Consider the following 15000-nt stretch of genomic DNA (forward strand, 5'->3'; position numbering starts at 1 on the left):
TTGCGAAGCAAACTTCTTAACCACAGAGCCACTCATGCAGACAAGGACAAAATAGATACAGGACTCAAAAAATAACACAAATATCAAGAGACAAAATCGTCCTGAATCTCTAAAAATATTAGCAGCCATTGCAGGTCTCTGCAGTCAACTCGGAATTTCCTTTGAGAACAAGTGTGGACACACCGGCTATGGAGATGAGCACTCGTTTGAGTTTGGTCTGACCAACAGCACATTTCTCGGAGGCTCTCAACAAGCTATGAATCTGCAAAGGAAATTCAGTGAAGTGGCTTAAAATATTACAAACCAACAAAAGAAAAAAAGAAAAGAAAAAGAAACTCTACACCATTTTGATACCAACATATCTGATCAAACTGATCTTTGTTCTACAATACTAACTTCCTATTTCACAGTGATTTAAAGTTTAACAGAGGGGGCGGGGGTACAACCACACCAATATTCACAATCAGTTATAAAGATTCATAAAATGTGAGACTTTTTTTTTTTTTATATATATATATATCAGGTTTTTAAATAGAAACTTACCTTCTAACATTTCTGCTGTGTGGAAATGAAACAACAACAACAAAAAATAATAAAGCTTTGGATGTTTTTTTTTTTTTTAAATAAGTGAGTAAAATACCATATCAAAGCATTTTCAATGTTAGTAAAGAAAGAGAAGTCAATAAAACTTGACATTCAGAAAGAAAACGAATTGCAAATTGCAATAACATACTACCATACCTGAACGAGCTGGGAAATTTCATCGGAGACCTCCACTTGAGTTGCTTCTGGCCGAAACACTTTGTTTCATTTTCTTCTGGACATCTCAGCAACTGATGTTGACAAACTGTGTATTAGAAATATTGATCTGACTTAAGTTTCTGTGTAAAGGTAGTATGGGTGGTCTTTCAAAGGTTTTCTATAAGAAACATGGTGACTACAAATGGTAAAGGAAGGAGTAATAGAAACAGGACACATGGATTACTGTTAACCACTAATTCAGTCTCTGCAAATAGCCGGACTGGAAGCCAGTGGTTGTTGTTGAAACTAACAGCAAGTAAAGTAATCTCTTGAGGCTCTAGAGTTCTAGTCGTTGGAGACATCTACATAGCTAGAAACAGCTGCCAAATCACGCACAGATCATAGACACCTGTCTTCCACAGCGAGAAATAGCAGCCAAATCCCGCGCAGATCAAGAACATCTCTGAGGCGCCAATAAGCGAAAGTCACCAGAATTAAAAACACTGAACCATTTGAGTGTTTAGTAATTAGGCAATGCGCACCTCTTTTGAAATAGTTAGTGAAGTCAAATTATCTCCTTCCTTTAAAATCAGCTGTTGACGTGTCGTTGTCAGGTAGAAGTGGACAACAGGGTAACCACGTAATTAGGAGATGAAAAGGGGAGGGGTTAAGTGTTATCCCGGAAAAAGGGGTGGGAAAAAGTGAAGTTTAATGGGTCTGACTGAGTTAAGGGCACCTGTGAACTTGATAGGAAGAACGGGGATTCCTTCAATAAAATACAAATAATATATAAGTATATGCATAATAACAACAAATGGAGCAAAACGCATGTCGATGAAAGTTCCAAGCAAATGAGGGCCATTTCACAAAAAAAGAAAGGGTAGCTGGAATTATAACTTGTTTCTCACCAGGGAGAACATAATAAAACATTTAGTAGCAAGACAAAAGCGAAATGAAGGGGTAACTTACCAGCTGAGGTGTTACATGGTCAGTGACCGTCAGAAGGTTTGTTTACATAGAGTTACGACGGGGTCACCGATATTATTCCACGGGCTTTAGAGGCATGAGAACGCTAGTTTACATAGAAATATAAAGGGAGGGTGTCTCTGATGTGATGCTAAAGGTTGTGGTCAAGGAGTCATTCGGGTGGGTGAGGGGAGGTAATTAAAGTGAGCGTTTACATATGTGTCTGCTAGCGTGCAGACACCTATTTACAAACACGTGCGCACATACGTAAGCGCATACCCATGTGTACATACCCACATACCCGCATACACCCATACACCCCCACACACAGAAACCTCCACATATGTCGGTGCGATAGGCATGTGTTTGCCTGAGAAATGACAAAGTGGTAACTGATTCAATTATAACATTTTTATTAGCTGGAGTTAATAAATATTAATAGCCACTACATTCAATTTTAACAACTTGCTTCGAGTTGCTAGACAAATGATGGAACCAGGATATGTTCGTGTGTGTTCGTTCTCTCATCTTGCTTGGCCGGAGGAAAATCTCTGTCTCACACTAGCAGAGGTCTCATAGCAGTCTCCCTGTCTGTCTGTCCCTGTGTGTCCTGACGTCTTGCTGACCACTCTATTTATAAGAATTGTGGCAGCTAGAAGGACATACATACTGCAGCAGAGTTTGTACCTAAATAGGTTAGATGCTGACCAGTTGAACTTCGCCTGACATTCTAAGGTCGAAGGTCAAAGGGAGATGATCGATCACTTTTTGACAGGACAAAGAAAACCTGTTTTTCGCGCCTGTTGATTGTCGTGTTTGGGCGACCGCTAATTCTTAGATTCGGTTTCGAATCTAGGCTTGGAGAAGGAAATGTAAATTTTTACACTACCCCTCTTCTAGTGAGAAGGCCGGAGATCGAACGATTTTGGAAATGTTATCTTTTTGTGTATGCACAAAAAAATTTTACAAGGTGCAACAGACAAGTGAATGTCAAAAACATGGGACATAAAAAAAATATGAAGCAAGGATTCACTGTTGGTGTGTGCTATATGGTGGGCAATGCATATATGTGCCCAGGCAGAAACATGTTGGCGCGTTGAAAGAGACGTGCATCTATTGATTGCTCGACCCACTAGAGGTCTAAATAGAGGCAGGTTGTATTTCAGTGGCGCAAAAGATCAAATGGTAGCACGAGTGAGAATGTGACTGTTGCAAGTGTGTGTAAACGTCAGATAACAAAATATTTTTACAAGAAAGCAAAACAGTTTAAAAAGAAAACAAAACATATGTACATGCAAAAAATGAAAGAATGTTCATCGAAAAAGTTCGCTTGTGAAATGTTCAGTAAAATGTTCAAACAGAAAGTTTTTCGCTGATATGGAACAATGTTTTCTTTTATGTATACAAATTGTTCGTTGAATTCTTTAGGTTTGAATGTAGGTGATGCAGTCATATGAGTTATGTTTTGATGTATGGGTAGAAGATGGGTAGGTTGAGAATTGGGACTTACCCGAAAAACTTGCACAAACCTTGCTGGCCATCGAACAGTTCTTCCCGATTTAGTGTGCCGGGGTTGTGCAGAATCTGTAGTGCTTGCTGGGGTTGGTGAGTCTGTTCGAGGAACAGAGGGAACTGAATGTAAGTCGTCCTCGATGAAGCCTTTTTTCAAACGATCAATCGAAACGGTATTTCGTTTACCTCCGATATCGAGGACGAAATACTTGGGTTCTCGTTTGATGACTTTGTACGGCCCGGAATATGGTGGCCGGAGTTGCGATGGTATGCCATCGTTTCTGACGAAAACATGAGTCCAAGTGTTGATGTCCTTGGTGTTATGTTTCCCTCGGACTGACTCGCAGAGATAACATAACGAGTTATACAATTTAATTATTACATTTATTGTTCAATTACATACAAAGAACGCACTCACCCAATGTTCGTTATGAATAAACAAAAGTCATGTCCGCCATATATATATCAATGACATTCGTCATTGATCTCCATGTTCTTTGGTGGCCAGCCTTCACGGACGTAGCGCATCACTGTAGATATCACTGGATCTTTCCCTGACTCTTGACGGAGGACGTTAGCATCCACAGGTTGGACTTGAATACTAAGAGCTTTGATGGCACACACCATGTCTATGTCTTCACCATTTTCCTTTCTGTCAAAGTCGTTGTCATCACCGAATGGCAAGCGACTGAGGGCATCAGCATTGCCATGATCTGCTGATTTCCGATATTCAATGGTGTAGTCAAACTGGTTCAGCCATAGGGCCCATCGTGCTAGTCTGTTAGCAGCGAGAAGTGGCGTCCCTTTCCTCGGACTGAATAGTGATGTCAGTGGCTTGTGGTCAGTCACGAGTACGAATTTACGACCGTACAAATATTGGTAAAACTTCTGCAAGCCAAATATGATAGCTAGGGCTTCCTTTTGAATTTGACTGTAGTTACGCTGTGCAGAAGTGAGAGTCTTGGACATATTGGATATTGGGCGCTCGCTTCCATCAGGATAGCGGTGAAACAGGACTGCTCCAATACCAACGTTTGATGCGTCGCAAGCCAGTCGCAAAGTTTTGTTTGGATCGAAGTGTATCAGAACTTGACTTGATGAAAGTACATTTTTCAAGTGATCAAAAACTGACTGTTCCTCATCTCCCCACTTCCAAATAGTTGACTTTTTTGTAAGGCAATAGAGTGGCTCTGCTATACTGGCTAGGTTTGGGATAAACTTTCCATAAAACTGAACTGAACCTAGGAAAGATTTCAAGCTTGATTCGTTCGTTGGACGTGGCATCTTTAAGACTGCTTCGACTTTGGATCCCTTAGTGATCCCTTCAGCCGACAAAATGTGTCCAAGGTATTCTACACTGGGTAGTGCAAACTGGCACTTTTCACGGCGACATCTGAGTCCATTGTCGCTTAGACGTGTGAGCAGACACTTTAGGTTGTTTAAGTGACTGTTTGCATCTTTCCCACTGACGAGCATGTCATCCTGGAAGACGGCCACTCCAGGTAGATCATGGGTCAGGTTTTCCATGATCTCCTGAAAGTAACCAGGTGCTGACTTAATTCCGAAAGGGAGTCGTTGTTGCAGGAGTACTCCACGGTGAGTGCTGAGTGCGAGTCTGCGTTGACTTTCTGGAGCCAGCTTGATCTGATTATAGGCATCAGCAAGGTCTATCTTTGTATATCCGAATCCACCTCCGAGTTTCTGCATCAGTTCAGCAGGAAGTGGCATTGGATGACGGTGATCAGCAAGTTGGTCATTAATTCCCACAGAGTAGTCACCACAAATCCGTAGTTTGGGCTTCAGGTTGCTTGAAGCGTGTGCTTTACGAATCGGTACCACTGGCGTTCCGTATTCATTGAATTGAACAGGCTTCCAGATTCCCTTGGCGATGCCTTCTTCGTAACCTTTGGCCAGGTCATCACGAAGAGCAAATGGGACCGGACGTGCCTTGTGAAAGACTGGTATTGCGTCCGATTTGAACTTCACTTCCAGTTCAAAGTTCTTGAGACATCCCAATTCTTGCTTGAAAAGATCTGGAAATTCATCACACATGTTGTGACAATCTTGCTGCAGGGAAACATAGGGCTCGCTTGAGGTCTTTGGATACATCCCTTCTGCACCTTCCCTCTTAGCTTGGCTGTCTATGCTTTTCAAACCTAGAGCAGTGTCTACGGAAATTCCCAGAGTCTGGATAGCATTCCGACCCAGCAAATTAAGATCAGAGATCTTGGTGACTATGTAAGGTATAAGATCCTGCTTACCAGTTGTTGGATCCTTGGTTTGGCCCATGAAAGTTCCTAGAACAGGCAGGTTGTGCTTGCTGGCAGATTCATAGCGATGCTTGACATCTTGCAGCTTTGGTCTTCCAAGTTGTTTCCAGACTGACAAGGAAACAAAATTGCCTGTAGTAGCAGTGTCCAATTCCATTGTGAACAGTCTGTTCTGGATTGTTACTGGCACAATTAAACTGTGAGTGTCTCGGGAGACTTCACCTAGGATCGCCTTGACTAGCTCAGCTTTTGTGATTCTTTTCACGGGAGTTTGTGAATGGCCATTGCGTTGCTGATGTTGTTTTTTCCTACACACCGCTTGCAAATGACCCTTTTTATCACAAAAATGACATTTGGTTTCCCTGAAAGGACAGTCTGTTGCTTTGTGGGCCTTTCCACATCGGTAGCATTTCTCCTGGTTTGTGGAATAAGACTGCTGATGTTTCTTTTGAGGACTCTTATTCCTGTTCTGCTGGACCTTGTACACCTGCTTGGTTTTGGAACCGTATACAGTTTCTTTTGCAACCTTTGCTGCGTCTTCAGTCTCAATGGCAACCTGGACAGCACGGGCAAAATCTAGTTCTGAGTCTTTTATCTTAAAAAGCGCCTTCAGAACCGCTTCATTGTTAACCGAACATATGAATCTCTGTCTCAGAGCTTCATCCTGTGGGTTGGTGATCGCTGGAAAATCACAGGTAGCTGCATCCTGGCGTATACGTGCTGCCAGCTCCTGGAGAGTTTCGCCTGGCTTCCGCTGCATATCACTCCAAAACCTGAAACGCTCTCTCACAATGAAAAGTTTAGGGTCGAACTGTTCCTTCATGAAGTCAACGATTTCGTCCATTATCAAGTTGTTGATATCTTTAGGCGGATTTTGTTGGGTAGCCAGATTAGCAAGTTGTTTGTAAACAGTAGCAGTCTGATTGGTCAGGAACACTTGTGCCATGCGTTTTTCAGGTACAGCATTAGCAGCCACAAACGTACGGAATCTTGACCAGTAATCAGGCCATAGTTCTGTCGCTGAATCAAATGCAGGAAATGGTGGAATCGACACTGTTGTTGAAGCAGCTGAAAAATAGCCACTAGAATCGCCTTCAACTTGTCGAGCACCAAACAGTTTTAACAGAGCGTCCATATCTCTCTGATGTTGTTGCATTTGCTTGTCCATTTGTTCCCTAAACAATTTAATAAGTTCTACTGTCTGTTTTTCAGCCATTGTTATTACGATGAATAATTTTACGGTAAAGTAAGCATGTATCCTATCGGCGACGCCAATAAACTCTGTTATGTTTCCCTCGGACTGACTCGCAGAGATAACATAACGAGTTATACAATTTAATTATTACACTTGGGAACATGTGAAACGACGTTCTGTTGTCTGGGGCCTGCAGGTGACAAAAGCGACATGGATGTCCGCAATCGGTGCACATATTGTGCTGGGTCAGGAAGGTGTTGTGATGCAACAGGTTCAATCATCTGCCCAGGTAAGGTGAGTGTTGAGCCGTAGACTAGTTATGCCGGAGTGTGTCCAACTTCCTCCTTAACCGTGGATCGAATACCAAGGAGGATGAAGGGGAGATGTTCCAGCCAGTTGGAAGAGTCTGCAGATGCTTTAATAGCTGCTTTGAGTTGGCGGTGGAAGCGTTCAACCATGCCATTTGCTGCAGGGTGGTAAGCAGTAGTGCGGGTGTGTTTGCACCCGAGTAGACGAGTCAGTTCGGCGAAAAGGTGGGAATCGAACTGACGTCCTCTGTCTGTGGTGATTGTTGTGGGTGTGCCAAAACGCGAAACCCATTGTGATATCAGCGTTTTGGCGACCGTTTCTGCCGATGAATCGGATAAGGGCCAAGCTTCGGGCCATCGCGAAAAACGGTCCACGCAGGTGAGTAGATGAGTGTAATTCTGCGAAGGTGGCAGAGGTCCTACGATATCAATGTGAACGTGCTGAAATCGTGCGTCGGGTTGCGAAAATGAACCGATTGGTGATTTTATGTGCCGGTAGATTTTTGCTTTTTGGCACGCGACACAGCACTTGGTCCATTCTCTGATGTCCTTGTTGATATTGGTCCACACAAAACGGGTTGATATCAGCTTTTGAGTGGAGCGAATACCAGGGTGTGACAGAGAATGCAGAGCAGAGAAAACTTCACGACGATATTTTTGCGGTACATAAGGGCGTTGGTGACCAGTGGAGATATCACACCAAATATGGGCCGAGGAAGATGGTAGCGGAACATGTTGAAATTTGAGAGATGGCGAATTCCGGAGCTTTAGAAGTTCTTCGTCATTCTCCTGTTCAGCTGCTATACTAGCCAGATCAATTGTAGACGTGGTGTGGATGGCATTGATCTGCGTTCGAGACAGTGCATCGGCTGCTAAGTTAGTCGTCCCTTCGATGTGGCGAATATCCGTCGTATATTGTGATATGAAGTCGAGGTGGCGGATTTCTCTCGGCGAGTGGCGATTAGGCTTGGTGTTGAATGCATATACCAGTGGTTTGTGATCGGTGTATATGGCAAAATTGGTACCCTCTAGCATGTGTCGGAAATGCTTAACGGCCAGGTATGCCGCCAATAATTCCCGACTGAAGGTACTGTATTTCGTTTCGGCGGGTTTTAACCGCTTAGAAAAGAAAGACAACGGTTGCCATATGCCATCAACAAGCTGCTGTAGGACGCCTCCTATTCCGGAATCGGATGCATCGACGAGTAAACACAGCGAGGCATTTGGTTTCGGATACACCAACATACTAGCGTCGGATAAAGCTTTTTTTAGGGCGGCGAAAGAGGCGAGCTGATGTTCATCCAGGGCAATTTCGGTATTTTTGCAGGTTCGCTGACGTAGCAAATCTGTGAGCGGTTGCGCTATCTCGGCAAGGTGAGGTACAAATCTCCGATAAAAATTCACTAGACCGAGGAACTCCCTTAATTTGCGGAGAGATGTGGGTGGCGAAAATTCCACGATGGCCTGTACTTTATCAGGAAGGGGACGAATACCATCCTTATCGATGATGTGCCCGAGAAAATGAAGGGAAGCAACTCCGAAATCACATTTGCTGGGATTGATGACGACTCCGAATTTTTGCAGACGTTCGAATAGCAAGTGCAGATGTTGGTCATGCTCTTCTTCCGAGTTACTGGCCACCAGTATGTCGTCTATGTAGGCATAGACGAAAGGCAAACCTCTGGTGACCATGTCGATGAACCTTTGGAATGTCTGTGCTGCGTTGCGTAAACCGAAAGGCATACGCAGGAATTCAAACATTCCGAAAGGTGTCGTGACTGCTGTTTTTGGGATGTCCTCGGGTTCAACCGGTATTTGGTTGTACGCTCGCACAAGGTCGATTTTGGAAAAAATGCGAGCGCCATGCAGCGAGCTAGAAAAATCCTGCAGATAAGGGACTGGGTAAGCATCACTGACGGTACTTTTGTTTAGTGACCGATAATCACCGCAAACTCGCCAGTCGGTCGATGATTTTTTGGGGACGCAGTGTATCGGCGAGGACCAGTTGCTGCTGGACGGGCGGATGATTCCAAGGTCGAGCATGTGTTGGAATTCCCGTTTGACGGCTTTGAGGCGATCAGGTGGTAACCTTCTGGGTCGTGCAGCAACAGGTGGACCGCTGGTCTTGATGTGGTGGGTGATATCGTGCTTGATCGGCTGGTTGTGGAAAACTGGTCGAGCGACGTCCGGGTACTGTTTCAAGATGGTACTGTGACGAGTCGTTGTTGAAAGCAATATGGTTGGGCTGACTGTGGCCATACGAGCGGCTATACCGCGCACAGTAAGCTGTGTGGTGCTGTCGACAAGTCGTCTGTTTTGTATGTCTACTAGGAGACCGAAATGATGGAGGAAATCGGCTCCTAAGATAGGGGTCGGCAGTTTTGCGATGACAAATACCCACTGGAATGTGCGGCGTAGTCCCAAGTTCAGTGTTAGGGACTGTTCCCTAACTGTTGGATTGGCGAGTGATTGACTGCCTGAAGACAGACTGGTGTCTCCGTTCGTTTTCCTGAAATGCTGGACACGGGGATTACGCTGACTTCCGCGCCGGTGTCAACTAGGAAACGTGTGCCTGTTACCCGATCGCAAACGAAAAACAGGCGACTTTGTGGGTGCGAACCAGGAACGTCCGTCGCATTCAGTTCCCGGCTGTACCGTTTCCCGAACTGGGTGATGCGAATGAGCATGGTATGGTGCATTTCTGCGCCTGTGTACCGAATTTTCGGTGGTACCAGCACGTGTCGGGTGAGTTGCGGGTAGCACTGGGACTGCGGGATCGTCTACCATATCGATGCGGTCGGCTGCTGCTTCGGCGCCGGTTTCCAAGCGATAGGGCCTGTATTTGGGTTGTGAGGGTCTGTATTTGTGCGGCTTGCTGCGTCATTAATGAACGCAAGTCCGCAATTTCGGAAGAACTGGTCGGCGCAAGGAAAGGATTGGTAGTGGGAGCGGCTGGCGTCACCGTCGATACCGTGGAAAACCTATGTGGTACCTCAGCTATTTTGTCCGCTAGCTCTGCCAGTTCCTCAATGGATGTGGACTCTCGTGTGGAAGCGAGAACCACCTGTGTGTTGGAGGGTAGACGCTGGAGAAAAAGCTGCTTGAACACTTTGTCGGGGAGGCTCTCATCTCCAAGAAGCTGCTTCATTCTTCTTAGAAACTGGGAAGGCGTTCTGTCGCCCAATTCTTCGGATGTCAGAAGTTGGTGAAGTCGCTTTCGTTGGGACTCGGAAGTTCTGTTAATAAGTGTCGTTTTAAAGGTGTCGTACGACACAGAACCGTGTGGAGCCATGACGAGATTACGGACGACGTTCATGATCTCTGGTGAAAGAGAACCGATTACATGCGACAGTCGAGACGCATCGCTCAGTGTTCGGTGAGAAGAAAACTGGGCTTCTATGTGGTGAAACCATAATGCAGGGTCGTGCGTCCAGAATGGGGGAATTTTCCACGTAATCGCCGCTTGAATTGTCGTGTCGGAAGGTAATGGATTCACCGCTGGATTCGGTTCTGGAAGAGCCATGGTGTTCGCAGAAATTCACAGTTGGTTTGTTGACAGATGATGTGCAGGCTGTTATTCTTCGTAGAAGCTGGTTCCAGGGAAGGCCGGAATTCTTTGACGGGGTCACCAAAATGTAGTGGAGTCACCAGAATGTAGTGTGTTTTTGTTGAGTGTCGGTGCGATAGGCATGTGTTTGCCTGAGAAATGACAAAGTGGTAACTGATTCAATTATAACATTTTTATTAGCTGGAGTTAATAAATATTAATAGCCACTACATTCAATTTTAACAACTTGCTTCGAGTTGCTAGACAAATGATGGAACCAGGATATGTTCGTGTGTGTTCGTTCTCTCATCTTGCTTGGCCGGAGGAAAATCTCTGTCTCACATTAGCAGAGGTCTCATAGTAGCAGTCTCCCTGTCTGTCTGTCCCTGTGTGTCCTGACGTCTTGCTGACCACTCTATTTATAAGAATCGTGGCAGCTAGAAGGACATACATACTGCAGCAGAGTTTGTACCTAAATAGGTCAGATGCTGACCAGTTGAATTTCGCCTGACATTCTAAGGTCGAAGGTCAAAGGGAGATGATCGATCACTTTTTGACAGGACAAAGAAAACCTGTTTTTCGCGCCTGTTGAATGTCGTGTTTGGGCGACCGCTAATTCTTAGATTCGGTTTCGAATCTAGGCTTGGAGAAGGAAATGTAAATTTTTACATTTATATATGTACATGTATGTACATACCTTCACGTACCTGTATATATATATATATATAGATGCATATCTGGGTACAGGATGTTGCAAACAAAATATAACCGGATGACTTCGGGTATTTCTGCGTCAAGTGAGATTTAACGAAATGGGAGGAGAGTCAGAAGAAATTAAACGGTTGGGTGTCTCATTTTATGAAATTCATAAAAGCATTGTCTCTGTTGTATCAACTAAACTCGAACAGATGCGTTAAAAATAGACGCATCTGATGCATAAAACTTCGATTCTGTTTTCTGCATTTTACATACACACCTGAAGCAGGTGAGAATAAATCTGTAAGGCTTTTTTTCTTCTTCTAGTTTAAAATGAGACATTGCTGGCATGATTTCGTTATATCTATAACGCATAGATACATAAAAACAGACAGAAACAATCAAGCAAACACAATCCATTAGATTTTTTCTTCTTCTTCTTCTTCTTCTCCCATTTCGGGTACAGAAAACACCCGAAGTCGTCGTTGAAAAATGATGAAAGAAATAAAACAAATCAAAAGATGATAGGAAGCTGAGGCAAGGGCGAGGTTTTGGTAGATTAAATGAACTGTGAAGAAGAGACTCTTGGAAATCTTCATTTAAAATGCCAGAATATATTCTTGTTTTGTTTTGGTTCTTCTTTTTTTCAGTATAAGTTATTTACGGATTATAAATATTCCTCTGCTTCTCACAAAAGCGTGTGTGTTGTGGTATGAAGGGGAAATTAAGGAACAGGAGGGTTGACATTAAAAAAACAAGGAGAAATGAGCTTTTCTTCTTACTTGTCAACAATCTGGAGGGGAAGGTTTTCTTCTCTTCGTTGTAAACATGACATCCAGTTGCCCTCTGACCTCTTCCGCTCACCATTGCGCATGCTGCCATCTGCGCTTCCGTCCGGACGGACTCCAGACAGAACCAAAACATTCTCACACCTTCGCCTTAATTTCAGCTTCTACTCAATACTTTATGTGTTTACCTTTGCTGTCTCGGACAATTTTTTTAGCTATGAGCGATTAGATTGTTAGCATTTCCCCTGTTAATGAATAAACCATTGGAATAAGAGATCCCTTATTTGAGCAATAGGTAAGGGTTAAGACATGAATGGGATCCAGACGTAAATAAAATTCATCAAATATATATACATCTAACCCATGCTAGCATGGAAAACAGACATAAAAATGATTGCCATACATGCATATGCATACATATATACTTCTATATATATGCATATGTATACATGTGTGTGTGTGAAGGCGTGTGATCTAGCGGTTAGGGTGTTGCACTCACAGTGGCTAGATTGTGGGTTCAATTCCCATACTGAGCAGTACATTGTATTCTTCAGCAAAACACCTCATTTCATATTGCTGCAGTCCACTCAATTGTAAATAGATTTCCCAGCAATGGACTATCTTTCTGATCAGGGGGAACAGACATTACCCTGCTTGCATAGCCAGTAGGGTGCACGTTCTTGCGGCATCGGGCACGACCTTGCGTCGCCAGGCACGTTCTTGCGGCGCCGAGCACTTTCTTGCGGCATCGGGCAATGTGGGGTCAGGCACGGTTTTGCAACACCAGGTACGTTCTTGCGACGCCGGGCACGTTTTTGCCGCGCCGGACACGAACGTGCCTAGGGCTGCAAGAACGTGTCTAGGGCCGCAAGACCGTGCCTGGCTCCGCAAATACGTGCTTAGGGCCGTATGTACGTGCCTGGGGCCATAAGTACGTGCTTGGGGCCGCACGAACGAGCCCGGATCCGTAAGTACGTGACTGGTGCGGCAGAAACACGCTCGGGAACGTTAATATGTACCCGGCGCCGATGGAACATGCCCAGCGCCGTTAAAACGTGCCTGGAACCGCAAGAACGTGCACAGGGTAACAAGAACGTGCCTGGGGATGCAAGAACGTGATCGCAGCAGTAACTACCTGGGGCCGCAAGTAAGTGACAGGGGCCGTATGTACGTACGTCTGTCCTGCGCCAAAAGAACGTGCCTGGTTCCGAAAGAACGGGCCTGGGGCCCGCAAGAACGTACCTGGCGTCGCAAGAACGTGTCTGGCACCACAAGAGCGTGCATAGAGCCGCAAGAACGTTCTTGCTACGCCGGGCACGGTCTTGCGGCTTCGGGCACGTTCTTGCGGTGCCGGACACGTACTTACAGCCCCGGATTCGTACTTACGGCCCCAGGCACGTACAGACGGCCCCAGTAACTTACTTGCGGCCCCAGGTAGTGACTGCCCCGATCACGTTCTTGCGTCTCTAAGCAGCTTCTGGCAGCAGCCCTAGACATGTTCTTGTGCCCCTAGGCACGTTCTTGCGGCGCCAGGCACGTTCTTGCGGCGCTGGGCACGTACTTACGGCCCTGAGCACATACTTACAGCCCCGGGCACATATTTGCGACCCCAGGTACATACTTACGGTTCCGGGCTCGTAATTACGGCCCAAAGAACCTGCATATAGCCCCAGGCAATTACTAGCGGCCCTAGGCACGTAGTTACTGCCCCGAACACGTTCTTGCGGCGCCAGGTACCCTCATGCGGCCCCAGGCGCGTTCTTGTGGCTCTAGGAATGTCTTGCAACGCAAGGCACGTTCTTGCATTGCTGGGCACGTTCTTGCGGCCTTAGGCACATAATTACGGCCCCACGCACGTACTTACGGCCCCATTCACGTACATACGGCTCGAGGCATGTAGTTGCTGCTCCGGGCACGTTCTTTGGGCGCCAGACATGTTCTTCTGTCCTCCGTAAAAGCACCCACTACACTTTCTGAGTGGTTGGCGTTAGGAAGGTCATCCAGCTGTAGAAACTCTGCCAAATTAGATTGGAGCCTGGTGTTGCCATCCGGTTTCACCAGTCCTCAGTCAAATCGTCCAACCCATGCTAGCATGGAAAGCGGACGTTAAATGATGATGATGATGATGATACATACACACTCAAATACTTTCCATCATTGAAAGATGCTGTAATTTCCTCAGTACTTACTGATTAATTAAAATCTTCAGTAGGTTTCCTAACCTTGCTGTTCCACAAATATTTAGATTAGGAATGTATGACAGACTTAAAAGTAAGTGTTGGGGTTTATATGATTGATTAAACCCACCAAAGCAAAACCGCAGCATGGTCACAGCTCAATGATTTCAAGAGTAAACCACATAATATAGCTTGAAATATCTTGGGTGATAGACTTAATCCTCATCCACCCTATTCTAAAATCATCACCTGACATTTGGGATCCTTTTAAGAGAGGATTGATCTGTTGTATGCATTCCTGTTAGGCCTCCTGTTTGGGAGATATCTTCCTCCCATCCACCAATTAGAGATCTTGGAAAAAATAAAGGGTCATAGCTGAGGGAGTCTTCACACTTCTTTGGCCATGTCCAGGTCGATCTGCATTGGAAGCAGTCTCTAGAAATTTCTTTACAATTTTCGAGGCTGATTTTTGGTTACTATTAAGGATTTTTGATATAGCTTTATTACTTTCGCCTCCTTTGTTGAGGGTTACGATTGTATTTTGGTCTATAGTCATTATTTAAGTCATAAATCTGAATTTATTTTGGCTGAAACAAAAAGAAGACAAACAAAGTTTTTATAATGTCGTATCATTTTAATATCTTATCACATTCATTGCTAGTTATTAAATACCGAAACTTTGGTTGCTTTAATATCAGGACACTCTGTATATATATGTATATATATTATTTTATTAAAGCTGGAAACAATTCACCAAATGGCAGCAAATGAGGATCCATTTATACACAGTCTTTATTTTT

The 15000-nt window shown here is 44.7% G+C and overlaps 2 protein-coding genes across 9 annotated transcripts in view; both read right to left on the bottom strand.

The window, feature by feature from the left end:
• The window catches only part of LOC149129297 (uncharacterized), a 168067-nt gene extending 155918 nt beyond the window's left edge, over positions 1-12149 (bottom strand). For 5 of the 8 annotated variants that reach the window (XM_089346613.1, XM_089346610.1, XM_089346609.1 and 2 more), the window contains exons 1-2: positions 12018-12149; positions 742-847 (exon numbers count right to left, since the gene is read on the bottom strand). In XM_089346613.1, coding sequence (XP_089202739.1) covers positions 742-847; positions 12018-12117 — 206 coding nt within the window. In that variant the 5' untranslated portion in view covers positions 12118-12149. Of the gene's footprint in view, positions 263-741; positions 848-1710; positions 2030-3217; positions 3480-12017 lie in introns of those variants that run through there. The other 3 variants (XR_016240051.1, XR_016240050.1, XM_089346612.1) reach the window with 3 other exon arrangements.
• Positions 12150-14813: 2664 nt separating this feature from the next.
• The window catches only part of LOC149129299 (uncharacterized), a 17878-nt gene continuing 17691 nt past the window's right edge, over positions 14814-15000 (bottom strand). The window contains exon 3 of the mRNA XM_089346607.1: positions 14814-15000. This exon is cut by the window's right edge and continues 1662 nt beyond it. The gene's annotated coding sequence lies outside the window, so the exon portion shown is untranslated.

Source organism: Octopus bimaculoides, unplaced genomic scaffold, assembly GCF_046866305.1.
Source record: "Octopus bimaculoides isolate indiv1 unplaced genomic scaffold, ASM4686630v1 contig71, whole genome shotgun sequence".
Classification (NCBI taxonomy): domain Eukaryota; kingdom Metazoa; phylum Mollusca; class Cephalopoda; order Octopoda; family Octopodidae; genus Octopus; species Octopus bimaculoides.